General features: G+C 51.3%; 2 protein-coding genes across 2 annotated transcripts; both read left to right on the plus strand.

Annotated features, from left to right (window-relative positions):
- Positions 1–65: 65 nt before the first annotated feature.
- On the plus strand, positions 66–2546 carry AURANDRAFT_55436 (hypothetical protein; the record flags this gene model as incomplete). The annotated part of the gene is made up of 7 exons (XM_009043315.1): positions 66–326; positions 386–568; positions 622–1232; positions 1295–1390; positions 1436–1623; positions 1677–1914; positions 2020–2546. 6 exons carry the CDS (start codon positions 397–399, stop codon positions 2407–2409), a joined length of 1695 nt encoding a protein of 564 aa, XP_009041563.1.
- Positions 2547–7691: 5145 nt separating this feature from the next.
- Positions 7692–11685, plus strand: AURANDRAFT_67775 (hypothetical protein; the record flags this gene model as incomplete). Its single annotated transcript, XM_009043316.1, has 3 exons — positions 7692–8182; positions 8345–11372; positions 11599–11685. 3 exons carry the CDS (start codon positions 7692–7694, stop codon positions 11683–11685), a joined length of 3606 nt encoding a protein of 1201 aa, XP_009041564.1.
- Positions 11686–11763: the final 78 nt, after the last annotated feature.

Below are 11763 nucleotides of genomic sequence, written 5' to 3' on the forward strand. Positions count from 1 at the left end.
TCCACCGCCGGTAGTGACCCTATCGTCAGGGCACCGGTACCAATCAGTGAGCTCTGTTCTTCGTCAAAATTACTTCGATTCTACACCAGGATGTGATGATACACCGCCGAGGCGTGGAAGACGTGAAGTTGCAGCATCCAGAAAAGAAATATTCCTGAGTAATGATGCCAATGCATGCCCGCAAGAAGCTTTCAGACACGAACGGGAAAAAAAAAGGACTTATGCTGGAATTCCGAATCGCAAGGAAGCGCAGAGACACTTCGTGGAGCTTGCAGATGCTGCGAAACGCAGTGGCGATTGGCGTGAAGCACGGCGGTTTGGGCGGTGTCTAAGACACAATGATCATCAAACCCTCACGCAAAGCTACCTCATAGATTGTGTCGAGTAGCGTGTGATATGCAGCCGTATGCCGCCCAAGGATGGCTCGAACTATCAAAAATGGAGGAAGAGTGTGGTTGTCTGATAAGATCAGGTCTTGTTGTTCGCCGGGGACTTGAATTCTGTGCACTCTCCGATGCGCTGCTGACACGTGCGATCAAATATGCCGATAAGATTGATGGCGCAATTCGTCTGTGCAGCCCACTAGTTCGCCGCCGCACGCCCGAAATGTACAGGTTGAAGCCGCACGTGCGCTTATTTCGCCTTTAAAGCATGCAGCCATCGACAAGGTGTGGCGTGCGGTGCTGGAAGGTGCCCTCCTTGAAGCAAGATGCGGAAATGTTATTGTCTCTCGCCAAGTTTTTAAATTTTTAATGGAACGTATACCGTGGTATGGGCCTATATACTACGAGGCCTTTCGCCTAGAAGAAAGGGTGGGACGGGATTCCGCCGCGTTGGATATTGTTGAGGGAGGCCTGGTGGAAATCCCTCGATATGGTCCGTTGTGGTTCGGAGCATTTCGTGTGTGCGAACGCCTGGACACAGAGACTGGCGTAGATGGAGAGTACAAAAGCAAGGGTCCAGTGCGAACACACATCATGCTTGAGAGAGCTCTGCACCTAATAAGTAAAGAACTGATCTGGAAAGTGCATTTTGAAGGGGCACAAATCGAGGAGCGATTTGCGGCCTCTGCAGCGGAAACAGCCAGGTGTAAGGGGAACTTGAATAGGGCGCGACGATCCTACGTACGAGCTCTTCGCACATGCCCGACTAATCTACGCTGGAAAGTTTGGCTAGCTGGCGGTCGGATGGAACTTAGTCGCGGTCATCAAGAGCGCGCAGCGAGTATCGGGGTTTAGCATTTGACCCGGGGAAATGCCATTGCAAGTAGATCAATACGCTCGTGCTATCGTAGCTACTCCTGTTTGCACGTGCATTGAGAGAAGCTCCCTCAAAGTCCCGTTTTCATGTCCATCTCGAGTGCGCACGGCTAGAGGAATATACGAACCAGGTAGACAAAATTACTGTTTCATTCTGCACTCGAAATTGAGCTCAGGTAAACAGAGCTCGATCAATTATTCGACGAGCATACCACCAGTCAAAGTGTGAATGGAAGCTCACTCTGGAGTCTGTCCTCCTTGAACATCGCGCTGGGCTCTATGACAAAGCTGCTCGTTCTGGCAAACTAGCTCTCGGACACCACGGGACTACGGGTCGTCTCTGGGCTGTTGTAATTCAGCAACTGTGAGTGGCACCAAAGCCAGCCACCGACTTCTGACACCACTTGTTTTTACTAGGCGCAAATCCTCCCCGAATGAGGAAATGCAACGAGCTTTCAAGCGCGCACTCAAGGAGGTGCCCAAGTCTGGTGAGGTTTGGTGTGAAGGTGCTCGAGCACGGCTCTCACCGGTGTCACAGACCTTTGATCTCAGTGCGGCGCGAGCTGCTCTCAACTTTGCCACGCAGTTCACACCACAGTACGGGGACTCCTTTGTGGAGGAGGCGCGTCTTCAGCTCTTAGAGGCCCTTGAAAGGGTCCTGCTCAGCACCATGCGCCAGGAGCGCAAGCAATATCAGCCGTGGAGCGGTAATACGGCCATTGGCGAGGTTATTCATCTGCCAAATGTGTCCAAGGCACAGCTTGAATGTGCTCTTGACGTGGTGGCTGTTGCTCGCCTCGATCTCAAATGTGCCAATGCGGATCCGAATTATGGAGCTGCATGGTTTGAATGTCGTATCAAATACACCGATACTGCAAGAAAAATTATGAATCAAGCCCGGTCCCGACTTCTCGTTGATATACATACTCACCAGCATGTGTATGCCATTGCAATCGCGCGTCGCAACCGAATTGTGTCACAATTGCACGACGCTGCCATGAGCCCCAGGCAGTTGCACAGGGCCGAGGGCGATTACGCCAGCGCAGATTTTATCACTGGCCTCATTGACCTTAGCCGCCTTGAATTTGGCAAATGCAGCCGTGCGCGACAATTCAATGTGCTTTTTGGGACCGACTTTGCCGTGCCTTGAACCTCACGGGGAGCGCACGGGTGTGTTCTGTGACATGCCGCGTGCGTCCCAGCCCTTACGTACACCCGAAGGGCCTCGCCTACCTCCCCCTTCCCTCGTCCCCGTGCCTATCCAGGATTGTTATAAGACCAGTTACTAAATCCCAGGCTATACTGGCTATGCTCATGCTATACTATGCTGGTGCTTCGTACTAGCATACTCGGATTCTAACAGAAGCCACAATCGCTTCTTAACATCGACCCCACGTATGAAGGCGGGCATCAGGCTATCGCAGCCAGGATGCTTCCCCGTCCCGGATTTACATCTCGTCAGATCCGCCCGGAGGCGGCGGAGCGCCGGGCGAAAAAAAAAACAAGCTGGCCAGCGATCCGCGCACCATGTCAAATGCGCGCTCTCGTCAGCTTGCCTACTTCAAAGACAATATCCAAACGCAAGATGATCAGGTTGAAAGTTCTATGACTTGTTTAAACTGACATCCGTCACCGCGTAGGACGAATTTGACGCTTCTCGCTACTACTATAACCGCGAAGACCAAATATTGTCTACTCCAGCCGGTGGTGACACTGTGCTTCTGACGTCGCCTCATGGGTAATGTTTAGGTTCTGGGACAGGCTCGTCGCTGCCATTTACTGGGTCACTCAGTGCAACAAGTAATGGCGCCTATGCCACGCATCCATGTTTTCCACGGCGTACTTAGTAATTATATGCATGTTTCAAAGCCTGACGCAGCTGGGTTTACTTCAAACGCGGGACGTGCGCTACAGATTCCTCAGAATCCTATGACGTCAGAATACTGTGTCAATTGTAACATTTTCATTAGCGTAAAATAGCTCCAAACAGATTTGCTCCTTCCAGTGACCTCCTTGCGATGCTGAGTAGGGGCTCGTCATTAGGACCGACGGAAATAGCAACATCAGTTTCAGCTCAGGGTGCGCCAGACACTTTTGGTGCCTTACTTTTGGTGCCCTCATGATTGCCAAGCTTTCATTGTCGCCTCGAATCAGGTGATCCACCAAGTAACCCAGTTGGTGGAATTCACGCAACCCATGTCCCTAGTGAACTGGGACGAGAAACGCGCAGGGCGCCGTTCGATATGTCAGAATTTCCTGCGCTTGCTGGGTCAAGGCCCTGCATCCATTTTTTAGTGTGCTAGATCTCCATTTTTACCCTCGTAGTCGCACGCAGCTGCCGCACGGCACCCCACGGGACACGCACCGATGCGGTGTCACTTTGTACTGATCATATCTATGAAGCAGTTCATATTCTTTAGCTTGATGGAGGTTAGCCTCAACCTGCCGTGTGGTGACGCGTTGACCATGATCGAAAGAGAGCAAGCATCACGAGTCGACATGCTCACCTGCACAGAACTGCATGGTCTCCCCGCAAACGTCCACGCGAATGAGCATCTTCTCGTAGACCACTCACCACTAATAAGGACGACTGCCCATGACTTTGGTCAGGAAAGCAGCTCTACCTTTGCCATGCAATCCGAGGACTTTCCAGCACTGCCTGGCAGTCAATCAGCTGCACCGCTTTCATTGGGCCGTGATGATAGTCTTACCGCCGACAATGTAGCACCTGTGCGGACCTATGACTCAAACGTGTGTCGAGTTCAAATCTCTGCCGCAGGCGACTATACTTAAAGAATCAGCCTTGCGAGGACCTATAGATCCTGACACAATACAATTCGAAACCAGCATTTGCAGTGCTTACAAATTTTCCCTGCTCTGTTGAGACTTCTTTTTTAGGTGATAACAATGACAGCATGAAGACCGGCGCAATATTGAGCGCCATATCATTGGCCAGTGAACGAGATGCAGAGTTTGTTAATTTTAACCCTAATTAAAAAAGCTAAACCCTAATATTGCCCCAAGTTTACGTGAGGGCGCTCTTTTTTTTTCTACAGATTCACCTGAAGCCAATAAATCGTCCATTTCAACTATATCACCTGCGCTCGCACTCCTCAGTGCTTGTCCATAATTCGCGCAAGCTATCATGGCATCAATGCAGGCGTCACCCGTCATCGGTGAATCCCCAGCTGCTGTTTCGCGCCGCGCCCTTCCGACATCTTCTTTTGATCGTTCTCAGTCAGCGTCTCCGGTTCTAGTCGACTTCCTTCAGTCTCGTGGCGTCAGGGGCAACAGAAAATTGTAACGACGGCTTGCTCAACTCTTCAAATGTATCACCTCCCCGGACGTTTAGCAATGTTTCTGAGCACACCCGCATGAAATCTAGCCTGGATGTCCCGGGACGTGTTGATGGGGCAATCGCAGGAACGAACGCTCCACACGGTTCGAAACTAAATGGTGAACAATGAGCATTTCCTGGTCTGTTATGAACATTAGTCCCACTTAGGCAATGCCGATGTTGAAAAGCAGACAAAATATGGTCTTCTTGGCCTGCTTGACGTCATTCGCATGACAAATGCAGATTTAAATACGCTTGCACTCGGCTCCGACTTGACAACACTTGGTCTAAACCTGAATTCTTCCGAGTGCCTGTACTCGACTTTTGCATCACCATGGGCAGAAGCTCCGACGACGCGCGAGCCTCAGTTCTCTCTTCCTCTTTGCTACTACATGCAGCCACCACCATTGAAAACGTATACTTAAGCGCCACCTTTATGGCCTGACACTCTTTTAATTTGATCCTGTAGCTCCCATCTATCAAAGTTTCAGCTGGAGACGCTCTTTTACATCTTTTACGCTATGCCCAAAGATGTGCAAACGTTGCTAACTTTGCTTCATGAGGATTTTCAAGTAGGTTCTGCAAGCGTATGCTGCACAGGAATTGTAGAAAAAATTGTCTTATTTTGACCAAGGGTCCACTGGTCCTAATTGCAGGTACAACCGTGAATGGCAATATCACCAAGATCTCAAGTTGTGGTTTCATCACCGTGTGGGACCTACTTTTTCAATGAAGTAGCACTGTTTCTCAGGTTCAAGCGGGGTTCCGCAGCTGACGGACTCAGTGTCTCAAGTAATCAGTACATTTACTTTGACATCAAGACATGGGAGTGTCGGCTTTTCTCAAATTCACATACTGCAAGCACTTCCCCGCGTTGCTCTTTGAGGGGGACCTGCCACCCCCACCCCCCTTGTGTTTGATGAGTCCCCAATTCACCAAAAATAGGTAATCTCACTAATGGCCTGCTGCATGAAGACACCGTGCGAGTGAAATTCATGACCACATCTTGACTGCAGCAGCTTCTGAGATTTCACAACGTTCATCGAAAGTGCACCCCAAGATAACCGGTACTTTGTGAGCTGGAAACCTGCCCGCGCCGACATCAAAGCTCTCGGTCCAAGCCGGACTCATCTGCTGGGCTCCGGCAGTTCGAGTTGGGAGCGGGACTAGGGAGACAGAGAGGATCTTGCCCCATTAGCGGCTCGCTGGTACAGCGCACCTGGGATTTCCTGCAGTGCCCCCCCCCCCCCGAATTCCGTGGCGCCACCCCGGCGCCCGGCCCGGGGTCGGACGCAACGGCTTACCTAACCCGTTACTTGCGACTTACATTCGGCCAAAACGACTTACCTGGCGGCTTACTTTTGCCAGTGGACTCGACGACCCACTCCTTTTTTCCCGCGCGCGGGGGAGTGGTATGTTGTGGTGGATGAAGATGGCTCGGGTGAGCTCCTTGTTGAAGCCGGGGGGGTAGGTGGCGGACTCCGCGGAGGCGGCCCATTCCAGGCGGGCGGGGTGGCGCCGGTTCTTGCCGGCCTGGATGGCCTTCCCCGGGGTCCGACGGCGTGACTTTGATGTTTGAGTTACTACCATATGATTATTCTGATAGATCAGAGTTTTCTGAGGAAAGGCTCCACGGTCTCTTGAGCGACCTTAATGGCGAGATAATCGAGGAGGAGGAACGCAGAAAGGAGCCCCCTGACCCCGAGTCGGCAAATCATATCCTACGGCAGATCCAGCAGACTGTGGGTCAGGTGGCTGGCCGAATGGAGGAGTTACGAAACTCCGTCCCCCAGCTCGCCGCTTCCCCGGGGTCCGGGGTGGCGCGGCTTATATTTTTTGGCCCGCCCACCACCCTCCTTCGGCACAAATGAAGCACCCGCCCTGCCCTACCCTCCTCCATCCCCGCTGAGGTGGCTGCGCCATCCAAGCGCGGTCCGTCGGCCTTCATTCTGGCACCTTTAATCGAAGCTGAGTAGAGAGATAGAGAGTCTTGTATCTCCCTAGTGGCTCGCTGGTACAGAGCCACCCTATATCCTTCCCCTTTTCTTAATACTTTCTAACCCTGTTATAGTTGCTTCCCGCACTGTAATAGACGGAGAGTCTTCCTGGACCTAGTGAGGCAGATCCTCTGCCCGTTCGTCCAGTAGCCCCGGCCCCCGTATACTACGGCAGCTGAGGTGACGTGAGGATAACAGAGACGCCGGTGTACCGCCACTGCGTAACCTCGATAGTTCACCCTCACACGGCAGGGCAGCCCCACTAGGCTGCCTCCCCGTGTCGGAGTTTACTATCTCGTTAGGTTTGGGACCCAGCGCTCGGTCTCTCTGCGTAGACCTCACGCATTCTTTTCTCTCGCTTCGCGTTTGCGCTCTTTCCCCGCGCTCAACTGCAGGGGGAGAATGGATCCGGACTCCTCCATCCCCGCTGAGGTGGCTGGGCTGAGGTGGCTGCGCCATCCAAGCACGGTCCGTCGGCCTTCATTCTGGCATCTTTAATTGAAACTGAGCTCACCCTCCCCTTGAGGGAGGATTTTACTTTGCTTCCTTTAGCTCAGGCTAGTGGGAGATACGAAAGGCCAAGTGGACGGAAACAACTTAAAATTTTATCAGCTGATATCGCAAGGTGTAACACCAATAAAAATGACATCTGAACCGCCGAGACCAAAGAGTGAAAAAAACGTATGGTACATGTCCCTACTGAGCGCGTATGCTAGTCCCCAGCAAGACTCTGATCCCACAACGCTGACTTCCTTCCCGATACCGGGAGACCCCAAAAGACGAGTCACAACGGAACTACTCCCAAATGTTTTCGAGTGCGATTCCGATGAAAAAACGCCCGATCCTGCTCAATCTTGCGCATCAGATGAAACTGTCCCAGACTCGCCGTATACACGCGAGTATTGGATGCCTGACCGACTATGCAAAACCTGCTACGAATGCGAGCTTCCATTCAATGTGTTCCGTCGGAAGCATCATTGCCGATTATGTGGGCAAGTCTTCTGCCATTCTTGCTCGTCCTATTCTGTTGACGGTCGATCCGTACTTTTGGTGGGCATGGTCCGAGCGTGTAAAATGTGCCATCACCAAGTTTCAAAGATGCCAACCCTTCCCTTTGCTGGAATGCGACCTGTATCATTGCGATATAGACCATCCACAAGTTGCAAGCCCGGTGATAGCATTCCACGCGCTGCGGAAAGCGAAGCACCTCGATCAGAGCTGGAGCAAATGTCTTACGTTAACGTCGTCGCCGATCAGTATCAAATCTGTAGCCCGAGCATCGGTAGCCGCTTTGAGGAGCCAGGGAGTCGTGCGACTCATGACCTCGTAAGCCTATCCACTTTGGACCAGATGAATCTGCAACAGGAATTTGAAGAAGATGCAGACCATGCTGCGAACAAGGCGGCCATGTCTGCCAGAAGTCAACTTACACAAAGTAAGGCGGCGTGTAGTCAACTTACACAAGAAGGCCAACACAAAGAGGTAGGCTTTACAGATTTACCAGCTGGATCACATACAAGCAGGTCTCCACGAGCACCATTGCCTCCTGCCGACGCTTGGAGTGGATCGGACTCCTGGGGTGCTCCAGGGTCCGTGGTGGATAGTGTGGAGGCAAGCTTGCGTCGGAGGTTACTCGGAACCTCCTCGACGGTAGCCCCGATTTCTGTTTTAAGTGCGACGTCCAGGAACAGAGAGTCTGCGAGCGACCTGCTTTATTATACTAGACAATTGAAGTCAAGCGCAGCCAATAGATTAGAAAAAATGGTGACTGAACTGTCGCTCGGGGATCAAGACTGGGCACCAATAATATTGCATCTCGCTCAGGAGGCGTGCAAAACAGTGAACCCAGATGTTCGCCGTGCAGATAGCATGGACATACGACCTTATATAAAAATCAAGCTGATACCGGGAGGAACTTTGAGTGGGTGTCGATATGTTGACGGGATCGTCTTCCGCAAGGATGTTGTGCACAAGATGATGAAGAAGGGCGCCTACACACCTCGCATTCTACTCTTAGCAGGTGGAATTGATTTTCAGCGGGCGCATTCTAAGCTTGCGAGTTTTAGCACCCTGATAGAGCAGGAACAGAAGTATACGGAAATAATCGTAGAAAAAATTGTTCGATTGAGGCCGCACTTGCTCTTCGTTGGTCATTCCATATCGCGCCAGGCTCAGGAATACCTCCACGAGCACGATGTTATCGCTATTCAACGTGTGAAACCAAAGTTGATGCAGCGTATTGCACGTATGACAGGTGCTGTCATCTTGTCATCCACGGACCACGTGACGAGTATGAGCCAGTATCGACAGACTGCACTCGGGAGCTGCCAGCGTTTTCAAATCGCAAAGTATCCTTCCGCTCCACTTGAAGCTTCTACATCTACTGAAATCGGGAGGACAGCCAGCTGCGATAGCCCCCATCTAAAACGCGTCAGAGGGCATGGGTATATTAGCTATGTCTACCTCACGGGCTCCCCGAAAGTTCTTGGATGCACATTGGTACTGCGTGGTGCAAACATATCTAAACTGAAACAAATTAAGCAAATGGTTCGATTTGCGGTATTTATAGCCTACCATCTGCGCCTTGAATGCTCCTTTTTTAAGGATGCCGGAGCGATGCTACCTTTAAGTACTGCAACGAGGAATACAAAAATGGCGGAAAAATCAACTGATGGCGCACTCCTATCTTCGTCTTTAGCGGTTGACTTTGGGGATGGGGCAATCCATTCCCAGGCGTTTTCATCTGGTGCCGGTACACACGTAATTAAGAATCTGCCAGTAACATCCGCATTTGACCATCAGAGCTTGCTGGTTACCAGTGTGTGGATGAGTCAACGGGCACAATGTGCTTCCGCTGAGGTCAAGGGCATCCTCTATTATACACCCCAAGATGTGTGCCTCGGCCAGTTTCTTCTTGACTCTTGCTTTAATGTGGACCTAAAATTTCCCCACGGTGATAAAAAGTCAGTATTGGATATTACGCAAATATTTTATCACAACGATGGCAGGATTCCGATTACTGTCGTCAAAATGGACCAGCCGATACCTGGCAATGTGATGCTAGGTCAGGATGTAGAGAATTCACGTAATCCGAACTACGAAAGGACCATTTACATGTGGAGTTACTGCAAGCGCTGCGAGCGAATTGTGACCCCTTTGATTCCCATGTCTGAAGATACATGGAAAATGTCTTTTGGGAAGTTTTTGGAGGTACGCTTTTACAATATGGCGGCTTGCTGTCGAACAGGTGGCTGTCGGCATTGTCTACAGACCGAACACGTGTTCTACTATGGCTGTCAAAGCTTAGTTGCACGCTTCGACTACGAAAGGATCCAGCCCTATGATATTTGCGTTCGCAAGCAACTGCCGTTTGACAGTACCTTTCACTACAATGAACTAGCCTCCCAATACATTGGGGTGCAGAACCTTGGCATCACACTTTTCCACTCGTTTCATATAAAGCATACTGAATTAGAAGCTGTTCTGGATGCCTCGACTCCTATGTCTGAGTTCAAAGAATTCGCCGCCTCCCTCCGAGCCGCAGTACTAGCTGAGTTGAGTCAAATTTCACACGAGTTGCAAAGCTACTCCAAATGGCTCCAAAGCGAGCTAGCTGGTGAAGTCGCTCGACATGACAAGCTGTCTCGCCAAATCAATCTTAGAACGATGCAGTTTCCAACTCAGTTTAGACGGGAACTCTATATCAGGAGTAGTAACTGGAATCAGCGATTCTCTCTGTTGGGGCAGCTCCTCAATTCCACCAGGGATCAAGTCCGACCTCCTGCAGGAGCTGGGACTGACCCTAGCCACGCAGGTGCCATTCCCCCTGGGAGCATTGATTTGGATTTTGTACTAGCAGAGTTGCTACGACTGCAGAACCTTACAGAGCCCACGTACGTGTCATCATCTGCCATAGGCGCATCGCTGGCATTAGATGAGGATGCAGATGATGCAGTTGTCGAAGAGGACGAGGGAGATGAATTCCATGAAGATGCACATCCTGAAGAGCCTGAACTAGGATCAAAACATGACTTGACAACCACATCTCCGGAGAGTCTCCGGCTAGCACCGAGTGAGACTCGAGCGGGCAACAATGCTCTTGAATTCCACAACAAAGAGCTCGCCAAGGGAGACCGCCCATCCTTTGATACTCCCATCTCTGATTTGCGTGAATCGTCATTGCGGCCGGAAGGTGAACATGACTCAGGATTGAACGCAGTCCGACGACCGACGGCTGACGTTGCTCGGGATCGCGCAATTGGTGGGGCGACTCTCCGTCGCGGATACAAGATCTCGAGTGCATTCGCTCGGCTTTTGGGCAAAGATAGCCCTGAGGAGGATCCATGGATTGTACCACTCGGAGAACTTGAAGGAGGACGGCCACGGTTGGAGGCCGGTGATCGCGGCGAGGTGCTACTAGTGCATGAAGAGCAGCCTACCACCATCATTGCGTATAGCTTGAGCACACTGCATTACAGGCGCGCTTTAGCAACCTACATGGATTCTAATGAGCAACAGAAGACTCACACGTGCGAATCTAGTATAGGAGGTGAAAGAGCCATTGGCAGCACCCTTCGATTAACCGCTATCGTGGCACCATGCGAACCGTCCTGCCCTGAAAACGTCGATAGCTACCCATGGGCCGGAGGGCTCGCGTCACTTTTGGAACAGGATAGTACAGCCAATCCTCCTGCGTGCAACCATCGCCCGACGCTAGATCCTGTAGAAACCCTGAGTGCTTTATTTAGACGGCCGACTAATTTGGTGGAACGGAATAATGTGAATTCCAGAACAGCAAGCAGTGACGACTGTGATATAACATCCCCAATATGCCCAAGTAAAATGGTCCACGGATCGAGTACGCCTCCCAAGCTCTTGGAAGCTAAACAGGCGTGCCCCACGGACCTTGAATGGCAAATGTTGTCCCCACACAAAACGCATATAAAGCACCGGTTTGCGGACGTGGATGAGAAAGGGGACACGCTTTGTAAATTCGTTTGCCAAGCCTATTGGGCGACTCAATTCGCTGCAGTGCGGCAAGCTCATTGTGGGAGAGGTGAAGAAGAAGAACTCGGCTTCCTGCGGTCTCTGACAATGGCCCGCCCTTGGAATGCACAAGGCGGGAAGTCAGGTGCAACGTTCTTAAAAAGCACAGACGGTCGATTCGTGG

Source organism: Aureococcus anophagefferens, assembly GCF_000186865.1.
Source record: "Aureococcus anophagefferens unplaced genomic scaffold AURANscaffold_51, whole genome shotgun sequence".
Lineage (NCBI taxonomy): Eukaryota > Pelagophyceae > Pelagomonadales > Pelagomonadaceae > Aureococcus > Aureococcus anophagefferens.